Consider the following 24552-nt stretch of genomic DNA (forward strand, 5'->3'; position numbering starts at 1 on the left):
GTTTAGTAATTTTTTTTTCAGAATTTAATAAATATATACAATACATGTACATTAAAAACAAAAAAAACTAAAATAATACATGCATGTCAAATTAGAATAACAACATAATCATGTAATATTTTCTTAATAATCGCTTTGCATGTAAAAACTTAAAGAAGCATGTTATATATAACTGTAGCACAAGTTAATGTACTGTGTCTACTAGCTGTAAAGTTATAGTTTTGTGAATCATAAAATAATAAAATTAAATACAGTAAATATATTATATTATATATAATAAATATATTATATTCAATATTATTATTTATTTATATTAGATATATGCGGGGCGGGCGGGGAATCCCCGCGGAGATTTAACATATACCATACTTGCCCCAAATTTGGGCGGGGCAGAAAATTATTCTCCGTCACTACCACATTCCCATATTAACAGGACGGGGCTGCCCCACTCAAAGCGGGTTGGGGCGGTTCCCCATTTTCCCCACCCCATTTTTAACCCTAATCAAAATTGGGTTTGAAATCTGATATCAGATCAAAATTGTGTTTGAAATAAGTTTGACATCAAAATATCTTTAACGATTCTGTTTATATTAATAAAAATATTATTATATTATTTTGAAAATAAATATTATAATATTATTTTATTTGTTTATATAACAATATTTTAGGAGTCCCCAATATTTCTACGAAAGTCACACGATTTCTTGAATTAGCAGCCCAATCCTAGCAGTCCGTCTGATATGAAATCCAATAAACAAAATCCACTACAGGCCCAATAGCCTCCCCACAGAAACCCTAATCTCTCTTCTCTGCTTATTCCCACTCCACTCATGATTGTTGTCGAAGCTGTAGAGCTTCTAACAATGTACACCCAATTCAATTGTTTTAACCCCTAAACCTCACACCAAAACGACGCCGTTTCACCAATCACAGAAATTCCTGTCCAAGAAGATGCTTTGTTTCCGCTACAATTAACAAATCTCACCATCTCTCATCTGAATCAAAGGTATAAAAATAATATTCACATTTTTCGTATTTTATCTTTAATTTTCAATTTTTTATGTTTTGTTCTAAATTGTATTGTTGTTTTCGATAAGTTGTTATTTGAGATGTTTGAGTAATTGAGTTCAATATGCGAGTTGAAATGAGTTACAGCTACGATTAATATCCAAACATTTAGTCAAGTGCCTATTTGATATCGTGGTAGGTTCTGTTACATGTTTGGGAGATTATTATCGCCAGACGAAACGATGATCGATGGGTTTTCTATCGAATTATCTGCATAGCTGGCGATTAGGTTCATCGTTGCTAGGTTATATTTAATCAGTTATAGCCTCGGTTTCATGTGGACCGTACATCTAAATTAGATGAAATTGTAGTTTACGTCGGCTAGTTTTGACGATATCTAAAATTAACTGGTTTCGGAATTAAGGAGATGATATTTACGAATGTCCTGAAATATTTATTTTGTGCACTTGTTGTTCAGGTGGATTAATGTATGGACACTAATGGGGTGTCATTTGCTTTTTGTGTTAAGGTAAAATTATGGATCGGATTTGTGTTTTTGTTTAGTTTGACTTGGTGATGTGTTTGATTTTCAAACTACTCCCTATATTATTTTATTTGACGTTTTGACTTTTGCTACACATCTTTAAGTGGGTTGACCGAATACTAAAAATTATTATTTTTGATTGATCTTTTTTGTGAATTGAAGTTTTGATTATATATTTTTATCTAGAAAAAGAAAATTCGAAAAATATATTTTTTTGAATATCCGGTCAAAGAACTAAAAAGTGTGCGCCAAAAGTCAAAGCGTCAAATAAAAAAATAGAGGGAGTATCATTGCAGACATTGGCAGGTGTCTTTCCACAGTTATGGTTGTGGGGACCGTTGAATGTTTTGCTATAGAAAACGGTGTCCATCGTTGCCCAATAAACTTGCTAAAATGATTATTTGAGCTACATCTGGACATTACATTTGAATTTACTAATGTAGTTCGCCATATTTTTGTGCTTAAGTTAAGAACCATACTTGTTTGTGTTTGGATTAGTTCAAAAATTCTCTTTTCATCGATTGTATGTTGTGCTTTTATTATTAACCAGACATTGGCAGGTGTCTTTCCACAGTCATGGTTGTGGGGACCGTTGAATGTTATGGAACAGTAAGATCTGGTGTCCATCGTTGCCCAATAACTGTAATAAGATGGTTAATTGAGCTACATCTGGACACTATATTAATTGCATTTGAATGTCAACCTTAAACTTCTTCATTCTTTCTGTAAATTTCTGTCCAACAAGGTACCTATAGTTATGAGAATGCTCTATTTTTCTTGTTTCATTGGCAGTGTTGGATATTTATGAATCCTATATGATTGGAAGTTGCCTTCCAAAGTCTTGGTTGGGCATACTATTGTCTGTAGAAGTGAGAACTAAAGAGATCTTGCACTTCGTTGCTCAATAATATTACTACAATGGTTGTTAAAGTGATGCCTGGAAGTTATTGATAAGTTCGCTTGCATCATGAACCTAACTTTAAAGAATTTGTTATGACCTGTTAATTGGTTTCTAGAAATCATTTGTCTATTAAAAATTCTTCTGTATTTAACAGTTGGTGAACTAGTATCTGACGGAGTGGTTCACTTGATATTCTTTTGGATAGTGTGAGATGGGATGATAAAGGTTTGCGGTGGCTATAGCCCAACATGTTGACACAGGAAGTGTCTTAATGCAAGGAATTGCCAACAGGGATGCACTTTCATACACCATTTCCTCGAAGAAAGCCACATTTTACAGTAGCTCAAGGTCAAAGTTTTGGACTAAGGTCGAAGAAAGCCTCTATGAATTACATTAATCTGTGATATCTTCTGAGAGATTCGACAGAGGCTCTGTCAGACAAATTTGAAAATCCTGTATGATTTCACTTGTATTTGAGTTTACCTTCTGAACTACTCCGATGGACACTCTTGCCATACTGGATCAGAAAGGTGCCACTATATATCTGGTTTTGGATCTCTGCATAGCTCACAATGGTGTATCTTACCATCTTCCTTCAGCATGCATACCTCTTAATAAAGTTATATTTTTAAAACTTGATAGTAATTTTAATATTTGTCTTTGAGCAGGCAAAAGAAATTAAATTGGCGATGACGACATTACAGTCCCTAGAGGCAACAATCGTCCAACGAAAAGCAGAATCCTCAACTGCAAAGCCTTCAGGGACTAGGAGATATCTTTGGATGAGATATCTTGGGTGAGATGTTGGATGTTGAATGGAAGAATAATGAAACTACTAAAGCTCTTCTGCAAGGGTTAGAAAGAGCCAAAAATATTTTCAACTGAATGTAAGATTATTTTTGGATTAATTGGTTGCAATTTTTTGTTGGGAAGGTGAGTAATCTCTAATAGAACAAACAAATATTATGGTTGAGCGGTGTAATAAATATCGTTGATTTAAAATATTTATTTATGATAATTGTTGTTAATGTAAAATATTCATTGATTAATATTTTTATATATTTTTGTTTACATGTGATGGTATAAATAATTGTGAAAATAATAATAAAAGTTTCATTTCTTAAACCGGTGTTTTATATCCACCTTTCTCTCACATACCAAATAATGCCGAATTCCTTCCAGTATTATAATTGAACAAAAAATAAAAGGGTTTGTCTAGTGTGTGCCTATGAGCACATGCTAAGTGCGGAATTTTATAAGTTTAGGAGGTTTTGATTGGTGTGATTGTTGTATTTGCAGGGGGTCCATCATTATTAAGATATGAGAGCTAATCAAAATCTTCCAAGTTTGTAAAATTCCGCGCTTAGCATGTGCCCATGGCCACACACTAGAAAAACTGATAATAAAATCATGTTTTCGCTACGGCTGGTAGCACTCAAGGGTTACTTCTCACTAGTTTCACTTGCCAAATTGTACCAGCCGGGGCCTAAAGCGAATAATAAAATAAAAAGTCAAGTTCATCTTCACATGCAGTCATAAATTTTCTGGGAATCATATGTTAAGTCTTTAGAAAACTGATCTTTGAGGGAAAAGTACATAGTACTAATATGTACCTCTAGCGTACCTTGACGCAACAAATTATTGTTTAGACTAGAGGATACTAGATGTAAAATTCCGATCTGCCCAACACTCAAAAACCAAACCCAAAATACTGTTTTCAGTGAAGATCATAATGCCTTTCGACCAAAAATTAAGAAAAAGCATGTGTGGAGAAGCGATGGATCGAACCTCGGACCTTGTTTTTCTACTTCCCCATTTGATGATTTGCATTTGTTTTACATGTGAATTAACTGAAATTATATGAAGTGATCTCTTATAAGAGAAACCGTGGCTTACTCTAACTGAAATTAAGGATTTATTTCTTCTCTTTCCGGGTTACTGGGCTTCTTGCTCTTTTGTAAAGGATCACTTGGGGTTATGACCCCGGTGGAGGAAACCAACTACAGGCAAGATTAAGGTTAATACTAATGCTTCAATATTCAGTTCTTCCGTTTGTTACAGATACTCATTTGTAGCAAGAAATCATAACGGGACTTCAGTTTGTTTTTAAAACTGCACTTATTGGAGGAAATGCGAACTGATCTATAACTGTCTCATACCTTTTATTTGATTGTCTTTTTTAAGGTTTCAACAAAGTAAGCACTCCAAGAACCTTGCTTCTGAATCTAAAGAGCTAACACTTCTGGGTGTTTTTTTTGTCAGCCAACACACGTTACACACCTGATAAAGGAAATAGACTTCATGAACTATATAGAACAATAAAGAAAAGGCAAGATAAAGCCAGGAGTTATGAAAAATATAGAGAAGCGAGGATTCGAACCTTATTTCGCATGAAACATTAACATCCTAAGAAATTAGATAATTTTTTTGCTCCATCATTGAGCTACTTCCCCAATTCATGAGTTTTATTTGTTTGTATCTATAAACAAACTAAATAGTAACTAAACAAAAACTTATTTCATAGTAGTGTAAAACTGAAAAAAGCAAGCAAAACCAATTTTACTTCCTGATTTGCTCTATGCATGAAGCAAGGATAAGCGCCAGCAATATGTGGAAGAGGATTCGAACCTCTAAACTTGTTTCGGCCAAAAAAATAATGTAAAACACATATATAAATAAATTCATGGAGAAGCGAGAATTCAAAACTCGAACCTTGTTTCAGCAAGAAACAGACCAGAATATGATCAATTCATCATGTGTTAATGCTCTACCAGTTGAGCTACTTCCCCGCTGATACAGCTAGGATATGACAATTTACAGCTATTATAATGCTTTACCAATCGAGCTACTTCTTCAAAGTAGTTATTATATATCTTTGTTTTATCCTTGAATTCAGTACTAGATGATAATGCATATGAAAATATTAAAAATAGTTCCTTGCAACATGATTTAGAATAATTAGTTCTGTTGAATCCTTGCAACATGATTTAGAAAATGGTAATAAAAAAAATAATGGAAAAGCGAGGATTCGAACCTCGAACCTTGTTTCTGCATGAAACAATTCTATCGAAATTGTACCAACAATTGATATGATTATGTGCTCTACCATTGAGCTACTTCCCCAATGGTATTTTAAATGTGTATTCATTTTATGTAATGTTCTCTTTAATATAATGAGAATCATTTGAAGCTTATATGAATCAGATAAGGATGTGATATTCTATTCTGATAAAAAAAAAATCATATTGTTACTAATTGATATTAACGAAGCATAAATTTTCTCTGAAAGAGTTTGCAGTATTTAAAACTGATGTCTAACCGTGTTCTGATATTTTTCCCAGTACATCTCAGTTCTGTATTCCGAAAATAAGTAGTAGCACTAAACTTGAGTACTTAAACCACTGTTGAAGGTTTTTTTTTTGTTCTTTAAATTTGTGGAGACGAGGTACTTTCTATTGAACTAGAATATGATCGGTTTTGAATTGAGAATTTGATGTGACATTTGTCGAGGTAGTAGTATAGGTGTCTAACAACTTACAATATTGGAATAATTATATGGAGAAGCGAGGATTGGAACCTCTAACCTTGTTCCAGCAAGAAACGGCAAAAAAAAAAGTGATCCAAAGAGGTTAATATGCATAATGCGAAATTTATGTTGTGCAGCAAAATGGATGAACCTTGTTTAGGGAGCCGGCTGCCCTATTTAATAGAAGAATTATCAAATCTCAGGAAAAAAAAAAGTGGAGAAGCGAGGAATCGAACCTCGAACCTTGTTTCGCATGAAACACTAATATCCTAGACATTCGGATAATTTTTTTGCTCTACCATTGAGCTACTTCCCCAATTCATTAGTTTTCTTTATTTGTATCTATAAACTAACTAAATACTAACATAACTGAGACTTTTTTCCTTCCTTTTTTTTTTTTTCTGCTAAGTAGTGTAAAACATGAAAAAGCAAGCAAACAAAATCTAACAATTGAGCTACTTACCCTTTGGTATATTATGTAAATTTTTGATTTAAGAATATAATTATTCAGTACTAAATAAACTACACTACGGATGGTCCATGTTTGTTAAACTATTTTACCTCAATTCTGGGTAAATCTTAATAGACACCTCATCGTTGTCGAACTCTGAAAGACAATGAAGAAATGTCACGGACTGACTGCATCAGAAATGGACATGTTCTGTATCATGCAATGGTTTTATATTCTATGAGGAGAGACTATGGAAGAGGACTTGACAGTGACTTTCCGCTAATATTTTCAGGGTCAGGCATTGAGGAAAAAAGAAGCGGCAGAACTGCAAGAAAGCTGAAGTAAACATGTTTTGTTAGGAAAATCATAAAGGAAATTGTAGATGGAACACTATTGTTTTAATAATGAGCCACTTGACTTGTGGCAGGAGCCTGGAGGTCCGAAGAAAATAAGATTTAGATCATGCCTCAAGTCTTATTGTTAATGAGGTTACAGCAGAAGCTAGTCGAATACGAGAAACAGTTTTATTAATTTGTACATAAGAATTGATAATAATTTGTACATAAGAATTGATAATGATAATGTGCTCTACCGATTGAGCTACTTCCCCGATAATATTTTAATGTCTATTCATTTTATGTAATTTGCTCAATGAATCTAGCAAATCCCATTTGATACTTTAAGTACATTATTGACAAATCTCAATAATGGAACTGTATCAAACCAATAAATGATTTATGTTGTGCGGCTGAATGGATAATTTACTTTTTGCTGGCTTCATCACAAGAAGTTGCAGGGCATAGTTTGGCAGCTCAATTTGCTGTTTTTGAGCTAGGTAAAGTATTTTGGAAAGTTATACGTTGCTTCCGACAACAGAATTCAACATAATTAGAAAATTTTATGAAGAAACGAGGATCGGGGATAATACATGTGTATAATACTCTACCAATTGAGCTACTTCCCCTTCGAGGCCTTACATGTACCGATATGATTGCTACTTATGCTCTACAAGTCTCATAATGTGGTGGGAACAAGTCGAAATCATTTTGATGCAGGCTGTAACAACTCTAGTGTTCATCTAACTCGTCGTCACTTCTGAATCCTTTCCAGAAAGCTCAACATCATCTCCAAACCCTTCTCATCTAAAATAAAGACACTTCAATATCTATAAATTGATCATGTACTACATATGGAGGGAGAAGTTTTCTACAAGAGTTGAAAGTAATTTATAAAATTACCAAGTCGTGGTATAGTGTGACCTTTCGGATGATGAATAACAACAGGGTCGACAAAGTGTTCAATAAGCTCAACCCCATATTGCTTTAGAAAATCCGTCTCTCCTGCAGCACGGATAGAGGTGTACTAAGCCTAGGCAAATAAATTTTGTAATATTAAGAGACTGTTAACATCGATTTGCATCAACATTCGGTTAGAGCACATTTATACAGTTTAAGTTACTTATGTACCTATAAAGTGTAAAGATGGGCACTGAATTGGGGAAGAGTAAGCATTTTCAGCCACTGCTTTGTTCATAAACTTAGCTCCACCCACTATTATCAGAAACTTGATTTTGGGCACTTTCGAAAGAGCTATACCCTGCACTAAACATCAGATACGACATTAGTCCAGGAAGACATCGCGTTGATAAATAGCTTCTGCATACCTTAGCTTGTAGTCCAGGAAGTGCAGCTGACAGAATTGATCCCTTCATAGTTTAAAAAAATTCGAAATCAGACTTCCAGGGGTATAATTTTGTGATCAGTATATGTAAAATTACCACTTAATCTTACAAATTCATAGTATTTTTTGATCTGTAAAATTCAAATGTACCTGTGAGAAACCAAGCAGCCCATCAAAGGGTCCATTCTTTATCATCAAGTCTTCAATAAAAGCAAGACACTCATCAAAATTAGTGTACTCCGTAAACTCCTATCAAATTACATTGAAAAATGAATTAACAAATCCGAGTCCCTGACAGACGTATGTTGCAGCATAATCAGCATGCAACCATTCTTACCCCATATGTTGTGCTGCTACGTACATCTGTCGTGAACCTGACGAAACATTCATGTGAATATGAAATATTATACAAAAGCTCACCTTGTTGAATTGGAACCATTCATAATAAGGAGGATCAAAGATCCCCTCGACGTCAGATTTCCCGGAGCACGGAAAAGGAGCATCCGGGAAAACCAAATCGAGCTGATCAAGAACAGAGTCAGGCCATTTTCGCAGCTGTGTTTTGAGAATATGACCACTTGTTCTGAACCCATGAAGGCACAGAAACCTCGGCTTTCTCTTCTCCTTCATTTCGCCTTCAGTCACCATGATCTTGCCACCTTTTTTCTTGATGCAAAAATGTGTGCGGAGGAGGGCTATGATTGTGAATCTCTGTGATTGCGGTTAGAAGTTTAAACCATGCAATGGTGATTTCAGGGTGTTTGTTTTATGAATTTGTGGACACAGATTTCATGTTACACAAACAAGACAAGCCCAACACGTTGATATTAGCATGACAATCTGTTTGCCTGATATTTCTCTAATTTTGAAAGATAAGTAAAAAATATTAAACATTTATTGAAATAATTATTCAATGATATGGTTGATACTAGCCTACTAGGGTTATAAACTCTCCGAAAAATTTTCAAAAAATATTTTATCAATTTATTGATTATATTCTGATTTGATCAAAAAATCTCAATTTATTAAAAAAATCTCTAATAAATTATCTAAATATCTTAAATTAATAGATCAACTGATTAGTTATAATTTTCGATTTCGGCAATATAAATATAAAAGAAAATATTATTATATTAATAAATTTATACTTTCGAGGTCATTGAAAATTGTTTTGGTGTGTCATTTTTCTCTTTCCAGATTTTGGACACAAATTTGGACTATTATGTAAACTCGACTCAAATTATATCACACTTTTGTTATCATCTTGTGTATATCAACTTTTATATATAAATGATTTTAAAATTAAATATTTTATTACATTTATTGTTCTCAATTTTATTCTTAAAATATTGTTTATTCTCCGTAAATATGATAAATTATATATAAATTTTATTATTTTATAAAATAATATAATTTTTTAATATTTACAAAAATAAAAGGGATCTTTTTAAAAATACTCATCTGTAAAATTAGTTTTTTAAAAATACTACCATCTTTTTCATTGTTTTTAAAAATACCTTTTCATAAAAAAAAATTCAAAAATACGATTTGCAACTTTTGCAACCTCATTTGCAACCTTGGGCGGCGCAGCCGTAAAAGTTGCAAATGAGTTTGCAAAAGTTGCAAATGAGGTTGCAAAAGTTGCAAATAAAAATGGAAAGTTGCAACTGTTGCAACTGCAATTGCAACTAGTTCAACTGAAAACTGTAAGTTGCAAATGAGGTTGCAAAAGTTGCAAATGAGGTTGCAAATGAAGTTGCAACTGCAGTTGCAACTTTTGCAACTGCAGTTGCAACTTCATTTGCAACCTCATTTGCAACTAAATGCAACTGAAAACTATATATAGTTGTAAATGAGGTTGCAAAAGTTGCAAATGAGGTTGCAACTGCAGTTGCAACTTTTGCAACCTCAGTTGCAACTAAATGCAAATGAAAACTGTAAGTAACAATAGATGTATGGTGTGCCCCTGGCGGGGTCATTAGATTACAATAGAATCAACTGAATGCAACCATATGCAACTGAATACAACCATATGCAACCATATATGCAATTACAAATCCTGATTTCAAGTTCCAGTTTTCAAATGTCATTTTCGACCTCATTTTCGGAATCGATATATATATATATATATATATATATATATATATATATATATATATATATATATATATATATATATATATATATATATAGTTAAGTTCTATGGAGTACAAAAAAAATTGGAGTATTGGAATACAAAGTTTGATAAAATGTAATCTAGTCATCTAAATTTCAATTTTTTTTGTCCAATAATATTTGTAAATATTTGACAACCTGCACATTATGTTCTGCAACATAAACATCGTGATCAAATGGTAGAATAATTACTTTCCTCTATATATATATAGAGGAAAGTTCTATGGAGTACATAAAAACATTGGAGTATTGGAGTACAAATCATAATTTTTTAGTTTGATCCTATATAATATCTTTGATTATCCAAATTTTGATATAATCTATCATTTATAAGTTGTCTTGCACATAATTGTCAATTAATCATTAATATCTTTCAACTTTAACAAGTATTAAGATTATTGTTCTGCTTATTAGTTATATTGCAGAACATAGAGTCCAACAATTTATAAAAGTAATTATTCTACCATTTGATTACGATGTTTATGTTGCAGAACATAATGTGTAGGTTGTCAAATATTTACAAATATTATTGGACAAAAAAAATTGAAATTTAGATGACTAGATTACATTTCATCCAACTTTGTACTCCAATACTCCAATTTTTTTTGTACTCCATATAACTTAACTCATATATATATATATATATATATATATATATATATATATATATATATATATATATATATCGATTCTGAAAATGAGGTCGAAAATGACATTTGAAAACTGGAACTTGAAATCAGGTTGCAACACGGCTGGCGCCGCCTGTAGTTGCAAATGAGGTTGCAAAAGTTGCAAACAGTATTTTTGAAAAAAAAAATTTATGAAAAAGTATTTTTAAAAATAATTCTGGAAGGTAGGATTTTTGAAAACAATAAAAAAAAATGTAGGTAGTTTTGTAGATTTCCCAAAATAAAATGAAATTCGTTTAAACGAGATGATCGAGTCGGCCGTGTGACGCGTTACCGTTATAACATACGCGCATACAAATGATACAATAACGAGTAGTTTAATCCGTTGAATATTAAATAAACCCCTCCTTCGTATATTCGTAAATTAAATTTCGAAACTAAGAAGTCTCGAAAGCATTCATTCCTTTGTTCCTCCTTCTCCGATGGCGTCAAGTTCCCACAGAGGTGGCGCCGCTCCGTACCGATACAGGTTCCTATTATTTTCATCAATTACTCTAATTATTATTATTATTATTTTAATAATAACAATTATTATGATAAAATCATCAAATTGATTTTGATTGTGTGTGTATTTGTATGTATAGAGAAGGATTAACCACGAGATCAGGAACGAACGCCGATGAAATTCAGTTGCGAATAGATCCGATGCATTCGGACTTGGATGATCATATTACTGGCCTGCATAGCCAAGTCAGAATGCTGAGGAATGTATGATTTTATTTTGCGGTGAAAAGTAAAATTAAACCCTAGGTGTTTGTTGAAATTTGGATTTATTGTTTGTTTAAGGCGATTTCCTGCGTGTTTATGATGTGCTATTGGTTTGTTTTAAGTCTGCTTAGCGGTTTCGGTTTTTATGAATTTTTGATTGGTTAATTGGATTGGGAGTTAATGAAATTGAAGCTCGAGACTAGGCAAGATAGAGGAGTTGAATTGCGTTACTAGTTTATGAAGTTGCGTATCGAGAGGCAGTCTGGCTTGGATGATCGTAGTTCTGGTTTCCGTAGTCTAGTTAGGATGCTTAGATATGTATATATAATTGTGTGTTTGTATGTTATGTTGTTAAACTGAAAACCTAAATGTTTGTGAATGTGTAGTTTTATATACTATAGCAATTGCCTGCATCGTTACGATATGTTAGTGGTTTGTCTGAATTCTGTTTAGCATTTAGCGGTTTTTTAATGATTTTGTTGTTTCATAACAAGATAGGATGGTTTGGTACCTTGTGACTTGAGATTTAGTTTGTGTCTTTGTTGTAGTTTCTTATGAAATAGATTAATAGAGGTTCGGGATTAGGCAAGATAGAGGATGTGTTGTCGAAGTTGAGTGCCTTTTGATCTGAGCCTTTTTGTCCATTGCCTTTACTAGTTCGTGAAGGTGCATTAATTGTGTGATAAGTTTGCAGTAAGATGCAGGGAAGTTTAATGTTGCACACGATCTGAAAGTTGGTTGTAAAGCTTAGTTGCCTGGGCTTACATGACTTTTGATTCACTAAAGATGATGTAAAGCCCGACTAAAGTTGTTTAAAATTTGAGTAGTTTCGTCACAGCTGTCAAGGGGCCTGGTCTAACAGACTGCTTGCTTCAGTTGCTCAATCGCCCAATCGACTGTTATATTTTTAGTATAAACCGACATAAAATGACATGTTAGACAAACTTATAAAGGACGCAAATATATGATTATTTAGTCATTAAATATAGATATACTAGAGTGATGTGAAAAAAGATATGAGAGCTCATGGGTTGTTAATAAATCTGATTCTTGTAGTGGGATCATTCGTGGCTAACTTATAGATTTAAAGATAAACTTCGGATCTAACAATGGCCTTGGAGCTTGATATCGTCCTCCCATTTGTTGGCCACCCCTTGTGATCTGATTTTTTTTATGGTTTGATAAGCATTTCTGGTAATGCATGACTACATATTCAGTCTTTTATAAATGTGGAGAAGGGTGGTTGAGCTTGCTATTTAGGAGAACTTATGACTTTTGACATGGCACAAATTGATATCCTCATTGTAATATAGTTCACCTTTAATTACTCTTGTGACTTGTTATTATACATGTAGGAGAGATGTATAATTTAGAAGATGCTTAGAATTATGCTTTTAGTGGATATATTGCTGAGATCAGATTTTTGGGGTAAACCATCTCGGAAAAAGGTTGATATTTATTAATCCCAGTGAAAGTAAAGAAATTACCCCCACCCCAACCCTAAGAAAAATGCAAAGTTCAAATTGGTTTTGTGTGATTTAATGTGGTTCACTACATTTGCGAATAGATGGTACGCCAGGACTCTGGAGGTGATAGATTTTATCATTGTTCTTGTAGTGCCTTAAAAGCTTTCCATTATATTTACTAGTCATTACCTTTCTCGGTGAGCATTAACATTTGACCTGGCTACTTTGTCTTGCACGAGTAATAACTTTTGCTTGTAGCATATACTGCATTAATTTATCTTTCCGCAAGCCTGTCACTGAATTCTGATGTATCGCCTTGTAGGTAGCTCAAGAGATTGAATCTGAGGCAAAATATCAGAATGATGCTATCACTCAGCTGGTATGCTATGAACTTTATGCATGTGAATATGTGATATTATCTATATCTTACGATTAGCTCGGGTACACATCTAAGATATCATATCAGTGAAATATATCAAGTTTGGCTTCCCTGATTTGATAAAGAAATAATCACTATTGTACTTGAGTGGTCCACTTTGGACACAACTGGATTTGATTTAACTGTTAGAATACATCTCTTGTTACTGTGTACAAGATGTGATTGTATGGACATTTTGAGGACATGGCTTTATGAATGGTACTATGGTGTGACAGGAATTAAGATTAGAAAATAAAGAAGTGGGCATGAAAAATTCATTGTAGTTGCATGATGTTCTTTTCAGTGACTCTCTCAATGCTTACCTTGCACAAGTAGTGCTGACAGTGTTATAAGTGAATTCCCCCTCCAATTCATGTGAACATTAATTGATATCTTGCCTTCAAGTTTTTATCAAAATTTCAGTTTCATGTCCTCCACTGGAAGGTTTAATCTTGTGGTTGTACAGGTAACTTCAGAAAAAAATGCATGTCATGTAGATTTTGTTGCGGGGAAGATGATTAAATGCTCTACTCTTAGACTTTCAACTTTTTGACCTTATATGGCAGTGATCTATAGATAGTAACATTAATGAAAGATTTAGATTGCATCAGGCAACAGCACAAGCTGTTCCTTATACTGCTCTTACCTGGACATATATAATTTGATTTTCACATGTATTTGTTTGTACATTTTTATTTATCTTCTGACCCTTCTAATATTGCAACTTATCATACACCACCTAAAATTATACTGATGTACTGTACCTGGATCCCGTTAATACAATTCTTTCTTCTTTTTTTCTTATTCAATTTTAATTTCTTTGACAGCAAATGATGCTGATAAAAGCCCAAGCAGGGGTGAAGAACAATGTGAGAAAGTTAAACAAGAGTATTATCCAGCAAGGGTCCAGTCATGTCATGCATGTAGTTCTTTTTGCACTAGTTATATTTTTCATATTGTACTTATTGACGAAAATGTCACATAGATGAATGCTTGCAGCTTCCTAGTACTGGTGCTCGGAAAATCTTGTTTGTACTTGTTATCATGGGGAAATAAGGAATTTTTTTCGGTCCCTGTTCTGATATATGTTCATACACAATGGACAGTGTAAAGCCGTTTTTTTTTTTTCAATAGCAGGTCCGAGTCCTTTGTTTTATCAGGAATCAATTTAAACTTAGTATGTTTATATCCCCAAATATCCCTTGCATATCTCCCAACAGAGAAATCTATGTTTGTCTGGCTCTTGAGGGTTGCATCTTACTTTTGACGCGCACAATATTTGTAGACTTTGTACATGATTTATATTACACAATGGAAATGTTACCTTAGTTTCAAGATTTCATCTGTATAGCATTTCAGTATAATGTATATCTAAAGTTTGCGTAAAATTGAAGATGAATAGAGCTAACAAGCACAAACATTGTTGCTCAACTGTTCCTTGGCGATAGGGGTTTTGGTTGCTTCTAACTTGCTAACTCTTACTTCGTGAAGAACTTTCCTAATCCATTCTGCGAAATAAGTTTCATTAACACCAACCTTTCCATCTTTATGAAACAAGAAACACTTCCGGTCATCTTTAGGTGTTGGACAGTCCTCTCCGGTAGAATCGCACCACGCGCCTTGGTGTTTCATTCCAGATTGATTCGCCATCCAGTGGTGCGCATATTGACCTACACCTGCGTGCTCCAACCATCCCTTCGGAAAGAATTCCATCACACTGCTTCCACGGTCCATGAAGAACATGTTCGTCAGCTGTGCTCCGTGCGGAGATGCAACGACGTCTGTGTAAGTCATTACTTTAACCTACAATGACACAACAAGCTGTATCAAGTAAGTTTGCTTTTACTCTGAAACTCAAACCATGATTTGTTTTTTCTTGGTCTGATCAGAGATTCTTTAACTTAGGACAACGTACCTGATCGCAGAAGCTGAGATCTTCAGACTGGAATACCTTCAATACACAGCCCTCTGCTCTATCACACTCTCTGGAAAATATATCCGTGACAAGTGTGGCGTTCTTGAATGACCTCGAGCCTCTCCTCATCAACAAAGTTAGTCTAATAACCGGTAAGCCTCTTTCATCAACCTCCATGGATCTCTCAGGAACAAACAAATTGCAAAACTCTCTCGCCTTGCACCTCATCATATCATAAACCTTCAACTTATTATCCAACCCCATCGATCCCAAATCATGTCTCATCACAACCGCCTTCTCAAAACAGTAAGGCCCGTCCCCCTTGTCGAAACCTTCAAACTTAAACTCTCCATAGTTAGCTAGCATGAGCTGCTGAATCCATGATCCTGTTCTGATCTCAAGCTCTCCCCAATGAAACAAAACCCATCTATCCGGTTTTATACACTTGTTTTTCATCGTCCATCGGACAAATGGTGTCATTGCACACAATCCATGCCATAGATTCAAGTAGTTATAGTACGTATTCGATACATAAGTGAGGCCACTCAGTAGAGTAGCATTGTTGGGAAGACTTTCTCGCCATGCTAATGCATAAAAATTCTTCGTTCCATCGCTCATATCGCGTCCTCTGATGCACAGAAGCCTGCCTTTCGACACTTCTGATGGAAAATAAAGATACTCAGCTTCATTCATCTCATAACTATCGTTCAACGAGCTCATGAACCACGTGTTCCCGATCATGGCAGTCTCAGAAAACCTTAGATCTTTGAGGGGTAGGAAAGTGACCGATTCACGGAGCTTTGCAGCCATGGTTTCAATGACACTGGACTGATCAGAGTGGCTGGCGCCACTGCCATTTTTACGCGAAATAAGAGAAATTGAAGTGAGGTTTTGGTTGCGGAAAAGAATGAGTAGTAGTAACAAAGTTGAAATGCATATAACACATTTAAGTAAACGACTATAAATCTTTCTGTAGTTAGCATCAACTTTGAGCTTCCCTTCCATTTTCAATCTCTATGTTTCTCAAGGATTCAATAGAAAGTGCAAATTCCGATATAAGTATGCTAGGCCTCGAGATCGAGACATTAAACTAATAATAGTGGTGGCAACCGGAGATTCTGTACATATCAGATCCACAATTGATGCTCCCTTCATTTAATCCATATGCTTTCATCAAATCAGGAGGCTGTAGCATAACTTTTATGTGTTAGATATGAAATATATTGTTTTAGGTGTGATCGAGGAGATGATCAAGTGTTTACTTGTTTTTCATAATTTTTATTGGTCCATTGCCTACTCCATTATGATTTATTAAATGATCAGGTGTTTATTTGTTTTTCGTAATTTTATATGTTTGTTGTCTATTTAATTAAGGATTTATTAGTAGTGTCATTATATTTTCAAAATAAAAGATAATTACATCCATTTTGACACGTGTAATTGAGTACGATCCCCATTTATTAATCAAAAACCGTTCTGAAATTGGACAATTTGAAATGTGTAGTTGAGTATGATCTCCATTTAATAATTGAAGACGGTTTCGAGATTGTAAAAAACAATCAGTATTTAAGTATTAGCAAGTACTTAAAAAAATCCATATTTAAGTATTCAATCAGGAGGATAGACAATGTGCATGTGCGAATCATATTGAAGAGCGAAGGAGTGGCTCCCAATCATGTGCCCTATGTGTAACACAGATATATAACATCCAACTCACTTAAATAGAAGTGAGAATAAAACTACATGCATCTCCTGGTACAAACAAGCTACTTGTCACAATTTTGAATTGCAAGTATTTCGACTTATATGGAGCATAACATAATTGAAATTATTTGTTTCACATAAAGCTTTTCAAATGCACTGGTTTCAAGTATCAGGGAGCGGGGAGGAAAATGTTCAAAGACATAACCTTCTGGTACGGAGAAAAATGAAACTTGCACCAAGCCCTCAAAGCATCCCACAAAGCTATTTGTTTTACCAAGCCAAGTTCATTACTTCTAGGTCTCCGAACATGACATTTATTGTAAGCAGAACCAATCAACATATTAGTGTCGGCACACTTTTAGCCTGCCTAAAGGTAAGATTGGAGTTGAAAATATAAATCTATCCTTGACTTCTGTACATTATCATTAATCCTCATATATCTAATCACTGTAAGACATCAAATTCTACTTCAAAGACCTGCTGCAACTGGGATCCACTATTCGGCATTGGTATGTTGATATGTAGACACAAAGCTACTTATTTTCGGACATGAATGGTTGGGAAGGTGAGTACTGATCCCCTTTCAAAAACCGGAGATAATGATTGTGTGGTGCGTCAGTCGGCGTATAAGAATCAGAATGCTTTGCAAAGATTGTTAGAAGTCACGTTAGATGAACACTGCTCCCGTATTGGGCTGGTGGGACCACACAACCTGCTCCTCTTTGGTTCAGAGATAGTCACGTGTGAGATTGCAACAGCAAGTGCATCAACGAAACCACAATCATCCTGCTCTGCTCTTTCCTGGCTTGAGCTACCAGAAGATGAATCTGAACTTGAATTATCCCCAAAATTGTTGTCTCCTATCTTTCTATTTGAATCTGGAAAAACTTTAGTTACTGGTAGCTGGTGAGATCCTGGTTGATTCTTCATTTTTGACTTGATAGATAACGTCCTCAAGTTGCGCTCGGTGTAAAACAAAATCCAAGGATGTGCTGAAATAAATAAAATACAGATTACCTCAATATACATAAGCCAGTTATCACTAGTACAAAAGATTTACAAGTAAAAGCATGTAATAAATATGTGGAACTTAGCGGGGACTCCAGCTTAACTAAATATGTCATCATAAATGAAAATATGATGCTTGCGGTTCTAAATTGCTTACTTAAAACTTCATCAGCTGTAATTCTTGAAGCAGCATCCCTTGTAAGTATCCGCTCAAGCAAATCTCGTGCAGGTTTCGATACGTGTTCCCATATCCCTGCTTGAAAATCAAGATTTGCAGTCTTGATTGCCTCAAATACATCTTCTAGCGAATCTCCTTTAAATGGAAGAACTCCAGCCAGCAAAGCATACAAAAGGACTCCAGCACTCCAGATATCCACTTTTTCAGAGTAATTCCCTAATAACACCTCTGGGGCAACATAAGCCGGGCTTCCCGCCAATCCGTTTAAACTTTGGTCTGTAGTACAAATTACATGTATCAAGGAAACGGCAAAAAGAAGTAAAAAATAATAATAAAGACACGCTGGCGTTATCCTTTTAAGACAGTGAAAGAAGGAAATAAGATAAAAATCCTTAAATCTTTTGTCCCGTAATTGTTACGAATTATTAAAATCAACTGGAAATGCTACACATATATTCTTATCGTCAAATACGATTACATTTAATGAATTGGGCCCAGCAGATAGGGCAATGGAGGTAATTTGTAAAGACCTAGCCTACAGAATGTAACTGATTAGGGCTGACAAGTAAGCAGGTAAAAATATGAGTACTGAGAGAATATTTTACTACAAAAAGCATCAGAAACATAATTACATACAAATATAATGTTGAAGAAAAGATATTTACCATTTGTAATCCTCATGGCTAGACCAAAATCTGCAAGCTTCATCTTCCCAGAATTCGTCAGTAGAATATTTTCAGGCTTTATATCCCTATGAACAACTCCCATCTCGTGACAATATTTCAAAACCACCATCAAATCCTTAATAATATTAGCCGCCTGATGTTCCGAATACCTCCCCTGCTTTCTCATCTGATCAATCAACCTTCCCCCCGAACACAACTCCATCACAAGATGAAAGCTTTCTGCATCCTCATACACTGCCTTCAACGTAACCACCCCTGAATGCCCTGACAAATGCTGCATTATCTCCACCTCCCTATGCACTGTCTCCTCCCCTTTTACCAACGTCTTACATGCAAAATCCTCCTCCGTAACCCTACTCCTACACAACCAAACCGACCCAAACTTCCCCTTCCCAATCGTCGCTCCCCTAATATAATCCTCCTCAATCTTATCCTTCCTCCCCATCTGCGTCGCCACATCAATACACCCTATCTTCCTCTTAATCCCCCTCCCCGACGACAACGACGTTGCACAAGCTGGAGCTGTAGCAGCAATCCTCCCAACAAACCTAACCCTAGACGACTCAACTGTCTCGACATTCTCCACATTCTCCTTAAACCTCTTCTTCAACCTATCATAATCCTCCAACGAATAATTCCGCCTCAAATTACCCCTCACACTCCCCGAATCACTACCATCTCTTTCCACTCTTTCGGGCCACAGCAATTCACTCCCCTTTCTCTTCTTCCTCATTAATCACTCTTTCTAAACACTCAAACCCTCCAATCAACCAACATAAACAATTCAACAATAATCCCCAATATAACCTGTAATTAACAACAAAAACAACACAAATCAAGCTTACAAGATCAATCACACAATCAAAACACGTGATTCAACGAAATCAACACAAACAAACAATTGAATTTGATTATTAAACGAACAGAGAGATACAAATTCATATATACATGTGTGTGTGTGTGTACAAACGAACCTTAACAGTGCAAAATCACGAATCGCAGGTGAATTGAGAAACAAGAGCTCAAGATGAAACCCTAGAAAACTCGAATTGAGGAGATGCAACAAAATAAATAGTATTTATACACTTTGTTATATTTCTTTTTAAGTGATATAATGAAAACGAAAGTGAGTAATCGGTGATGTCGGAAAATAATATACCGGTCTTTAAACTTAAAATTTTTTAAAAATTTTATTTTTAAAATCATGTATGATATATTTATTAAAACAATACTGATTTTTAGCTGTTGTTTTGGATTCAGGAGAAACAAATTGAAAATTGCTATAAAGTTTTAAGTATATAGTAGCATACACTTTTAGAAAAATAAATTTTTTGATTAAACCTTGCCTTGCAAATTTTCACAATTTTTATAATAATTAAGTACAGGAAATTAGTTCTCTAATAAATGATTTTATTAATTCATTTTTAAAATATTTTAGGATTTAATCCTCTGAAGTTTCGGATTTCTATGTTTCTGATTATTCTTATTTATAATTTAATTTATTATTATAATTATTCTATGGAACTTTTCGATTATTCTTATTTATAATTTAATTTATTATTATAATTATTCAATGGAACTTTTCTGATCGTTTTCATCAATGTGAAGACTATTTTGTTAATTTTTTAAAGAATGGATGAAAATTCGTATCATCAAAATAGATTACTTCGAATAAAACAAGGATACGTTAGTTACTCTGCCGGGGTTAGAATACTTGCAAATTTGCAACTGATTTAAGAATATGCTAAAATTGGAATATATTTATTATTTAAATTAGAATTCCTAGGCTACAATTTATCAAAGGCATCTCATCATATTTATTTTATATATTATATATATACAAATTGTGTTTATTTATTCTGATTTTTAATGTGTATAACATTTTCGACAAATTTTCCGATGACGAATGCCTCTTTCCTCAAGTTCAAAAGAGCTTGAGTTCTAAAATTTACAAAACAGAAAAAAAAATAAAAAAAATAATGCAAATTGCATATTTGATGCATAGATGAATCAAACAATGGTCATATCATTTTTGTTAAGCAACACAAACCTCAAGTTTGCATCACATAGCAGAGTTTGTAAACTTGTAATGCTCGAGGCAAAAATCGAAACAATGCTGTGTAGAGGCTAGATTGATCTTTCAAGTTCCGAGAACACGGAACCTTAGTATCTGCTAAATATTAGACAAATGCTGTCAGGATGTGTTTGCTCTGTCACAGGACAATGTTGATCTCCTAGGTACATGTTAAAAGTTTCCGATTTTTCAACTAAAATTTGACCATAACAATCCCGCTTTGGACAGTTTAAACTAGATGACAAGATCCTAACAAAGGACGTATAGCTATGCGGGGAGGACACTAAAAGCAGGATAAGAACCACTTGTTGATTGCTGGTAATGATTGTCAAATTTACGGCTCTGTTAACTACTTGGTGTAATCTGCAATACTCGCATAATCTACTGATTTTTTTGTACCTCAGTTGACTGAATAAGAGTGAGCACTTCTTCGTCCAATTCCATATTATCCTTCTGCATCATGACAATGATCTTGTCAATTGGCCTTTGATTGCAGGTATGCAGCCGAAGCAATGATTTATAAACCGGCAGACTTGCAAGACCAAAACGTTTGATAACTCCAACATACCTAGTTGCACCTCCAATGTCTCCAGTCAGCTCAAAGTGCCGGGCAATAGTCTCTACTATGCTTGATGATGGCCTCCATTCACAATGCTTCAACATAGCAAACCCTTTTTTCATGGCATTAACAGCTTTCTCCATTTCTTGGTTTTTCACCCATCCTTCCATGAGTATTTCCCATGTTTTATAGTTAGGTTGCCCACCTCTCTCTGATGTCCGAAGATGTAAGGCTTCTGCTTTTTCTGTATTTCCATTCCTCATATACACGCCTAGAAGTATATTGGAGACTCTGATATCATATTTCCTACATTGTGACTCCCACTCGGTAAAAATCTCCTCAGCTTCATAAATATGGCCAAGCTTCACAAGAGATGAGATTACAGTCATATAGTTGGCACAAGTAATTTTCCTATCTACTTTTTTACAAGCTTCCCAAAGCCGCAGAATGGCATCTTTATTGTTCAGAGAGGTGTAAATGGTCATGAGAAACAAATAACCAAGGTGATTTACTGCAGATAGTTTTTTCTCTGCAGCTTTTACAGCCCAAGTAGCCTTGTCAATAAGTCCCTCCTTTAAGTAGATATTAGCCAAGGTAGCTAAAGTGCTCCACCCCACTACAACATGTTTGTCTATCTCCATCAGCTTGAAAACCACCTCCACTGAAGAAACCCCAGACACCTCAGCGCATGCAGTCATCCAGAGGTTGTATGAAAGGACAGTTCGAGGTATCATATTTCGTTTCATGTGCTGGATCACAAACACGACTTTCGCAAACTGAGATGTAGCTACATACAACTTCATCATCTCATTTAACGGATGAGGGCTAACAATCATCCCTGAGTCATTCATTTTTGTCATAAGGTCTTCGGCTTTCTCAGTATCTTTCTCTTTAACATAAAAGCGAAGAAGATGAAGGAAAGCATATTTCTGGGAAGGACTGGGAATACTAGCAAAATACTTTTCAGCCTCATCTATAGAGTGCTCTTCAGTGATCAATTTAAGTCTGATGGCATGATCAGCTGCAGTCATTTGAAATCTATCTTGAGTCTCCATCCAGTTGAGTATCTGTGCATTAATGTGAACATAATTAGACTGGAGTCGAGATCGTTCAACTATATTTTATTCAATGACCACTAAAGTTACTTTAGCTAATATATAATATAACTCTAAAAATAAGGTGTTTATATATGAGTGTGAAGAAGGTAAAGAAGCTGGGTAAATCAAATACTGTCATGAATAGTGGTCATTAATAACTAGCCATCACAGTTACTACTCAGTTACTGGAAACTTCGTGCTCACAAGAATCTTGAAACGGGTGAACAAAATGGAGTAAAATATCATATAGAAATTCACCAAGTTAAATTTTAGATAAAAAGAACTAATCTTATTAATATCTCCTCTAGCACTATGATGTAAAGAAAAAATTGATATATTCCTGATGTAGAAGGGTGCTAGATTATCTACACAAATTATATCTTAACATCATTATGTGTAAATATATATATATGTCCTATGTCATCAAACCGCATCAAGCTGTGAGAGTTTTTTCACAATGTAGGAAGTTAATAATTAGATGAATCAGGAGTTATTCGCAAAGATTAGAGAGATAAGGAACTAATTGCAGATATAATAGTAACGTCAGGCAGCCAATAGAGGAGAATGATTCATGTGACCGGACCCAAAATTTTCAAAGGCTTAGTTATTGTTGTTTAATGTGAATAGAAACCACAAGTGCACGAATCTTGTACCAAAAATTGTGCATTCCATACTTTGTATCAATGAACATTACGACAAACTAGAGAATATTGTTCTTATGTCTCAGAAACAGAGAGGTTATATGTTTCATCTTCTTCAAACCTGCGTTAACCAATATGGCCTTTTACATTAACCTTATTTTCAAGTTCATTATCTAGACCTTATCGACTAAGATCCCAAACGAGCCACAAAAAAACAATCAAAATACATACATGTACATAAAGCAATTTGCCGTATTCAAAGTTATCTCTAATCTTCAAACGAAATCTTAATTACTAGCAGACTTGCTATCAACAACCATTTCCAAGAAACACGGTACCCATGAAATCCCGAATTAAAGTTTCACATTAACAGCATTACCAACTCAAATCACACTACCCTTTCCGACTTTCCGTTCACTTTTAATTCAAGATTTTTTTTAGCATGCTTCAAGATTTGTCAAATAAAATTTAAAGTTTTCCCCATTCTAAAATTCACAACAAAGTCAAAATAATTATACCTCAAGAGCATGTTTATAGCGCTTAAACTTAACAAGCTGCGTGGAAATCCTCCGGAGCTCCGACCCAGAAACCCGATTACCCTCTTCAACCCATTTCTCAATCACCATAGTTGCACTTCGTTTCCGAAAAACAAGCCGAAAAATTCGGGACCCAAGATCATTTTCTGTGGCTGTGGATGGCTCAAGTTTAGCGCAAGAGGAGCGTGTTAAAGAGGGTCCGTTTGTGTGTGTGTATAATGGTCTGATTTGTGTGTATATGCGAGTTCTGTAGTGATTATATATGGTTTTGTACATGGTATTTTCACTACATTCAGCAGTTCGAAAAGTGAGTTCTGTTTTGTTTTTTATCGGAAGCTCTGCTTGAATATCGGGTTGATGCATGCCGGGTCGGGTTATTTTGTCCCCGGACCTTTTTTTTTGTTTAGTTTTCTATTATCGTACAAAAAAACAAATATTATTATTTGGCAAGTATTTAAGTTTGTAACATATCGAAAATTATTATAAATATTATAGTGTCGTCATATGACCGAGATATTATTCAATAAAAAATATATATATTTTTATTCAGAAAAATGTTAATTTCGTAATTGAGAAAAGATTAATTTT

At 34.5% G+C, this 24552-nt stretch overlaps 5 protein-coding genes and 1 long non-coding RNA gene across 13 annotated transcripts; 2 read left to right on the forward strand and 4 right to left on the reverse strand.

Moving 5' to 3' along the window:
- Positions 1-623: 623 nt before the first annotated feature.
- On the forward strand, positions 624-3526 carry LOC108224774 (uncharacterized). 6 transcript variants are annotated; one of them, XR_001807467.2, is made up of 3 exons: positions 715-1006; positions 1487-1537; positions 2345-3526. It is a non-coding gene; the product is annotated as an uncharacterized LOC108224774 (long non-coding RNA). The 6 variants fall into 6 exon arrangements; XR_010284918.1 differs by lacking the exon at positions 1487-1537 and having other exon boundaries at positions 733-1006; positions 2345-2983; positions 3122-3526; XR_010284917.1 differs by lacking the exon at positions 715-1006 and having other exon boundaries at positions 1013-1537; positions 2345-2983; positions 3122-3526.
- Positions 3527-7305: 3779 nt separating this feature from the next.
- On the reverse strand, positions 7306-8888 carry LOC108226860 (uncharacterized). 3 transcript variants are annotated; one of them, XR_010284465.1, is made up of 6 exons: positions 8531-8888; positions 8261-8359; positions 8094-8135; positions 7897-8026; positions 7669-7798; positions 7306-7572 (listed from the first exon to the last, which is right to left on the reverse strand). XR_010284465.1 is itself a non-coding variant. In XM_017401851.2 (6 exons), exons 1-6 carry the CDS (start codon positions 8756-8758, stop codon positions 7520-7522), a joined length of 654 nt encoding a protein of 217 aa, XP_017257340.1. In that variant the 5' UTR covers positions 8759-8888; the 3' UTR covers positions 7306-7519. The 3 variants fall into 3 exon arrangements, 1 of the variants encoding a protein (XP_017257340.1); XM_017401851.2 differs by having other exon boundaries at positions 7669-7770; XR_010284466.1 differs by lacking the exon at positions 7306-7572 and having other exon boundaries at positions 7712-7798; positions 7897-8135.
- A 2399-nt stretch (positions 8889-11287) lies between these two features.
- Positions 11288-14725, forward strand: LOC108224470 (bet1-like protein At4g14600). The gene is made up of 4 exons (XM_017399108.2): positions 11288-11443; positions 11559-11682; positions 13471-13527; positions 14394-14725. Exons 1-4 carry the CDS (start codon positions 11397-11399, stop codon positions 14553-14555), a joined length of 390 nt encoding a protein of 129 aa, XP_017254597.1. The 5' UTR covers positions 11288-11396; the 3' UTR covers positions 14556-14725.
- A 40-nt stretch (positions 14726-14765) lies between these two features.
- On the reverse strand, positions 14766-16651 carry LOC108226351 (uncharacterized). The gene is made up of 2 exons (XM_017401294.2): positions 15482-16651; positions 14766-15369 (listed from the first exon to the last, which is right to left on the reverse strand). The coding sequence occupies exons 1-2, from the start codon at positions 16484-16486 to the stop codon at positions 14971-14973; spliced, it is 1404 nt and encodes a 467-aa protein (XP_017256783.1). The 5' UTR covers positions 16487-16651; the 3' UTR covers positions 14766-14970.
- Positions 16652-17183: 532 nt separating this feature from the next.
- Positions 17184-20188, reverse strand: LOC108224508 (serine/threonine-protein kinase PEPKR2). Its single transcript, XM_017399151.2, has 4 exons — positions 20032-20188; positions 19037-19864; positions 18351-18647; positions 17184-18177 (listed from the first exon to the last, which is right to left on the reverse strand). The coding sequence occupies exons 2-4, from the start codon at positions 19788-19790 to the stop codon at positions 17819-17821; spliced, it is 1410 nt and encodes a 469-aa protein (XP_017254640.1). The 5' UTR covers positions 19791-19864; positions 20032-20188; the 3' UTR covers positions 17184-17818.
- Positions 20189-21189: 1001 nt separating this feature from the next.
- On the reverse strand, positions 21190-24289 carry LOC108225202 (pentatricopeptide repeat-containing protein At5g27460). Its single transcript, XM_017400025.2, has 2 exons — positions 23947-24289; positions 21190-22757 (listed from the first exon to the last, which is right to left on the reverse strand). The coding sequence occupies exons 1-2, from the start codon at positions 24238-24240 to the stop codon at positions 21513-21515; spliced, it is 1539 nt and encodes a 512-aa protein (XP_017255514.1). The 5' UTR covers positions 24241-24289; the 3' UTR covers positions 21190-21512.
- Between the last annotated feature and the right edge of the window lie 263 nt (positions 24290-24552).

This window comes from Daucus carota, chromosome 6 (assembly GCF_001625215.2).
Source record: "Daucus carota subsp. sativus chromosome 6, DH1 v3.0, whole genome shotgun sequence".
In the NCBI taxonomy this organism is placed as follows: domain Eukaryota; kingdom Viridiplantae; phylum Streptophyta; class Magnoliopsida; order Apiales; family Apiaceae; genus Daucus; species Daucus carota.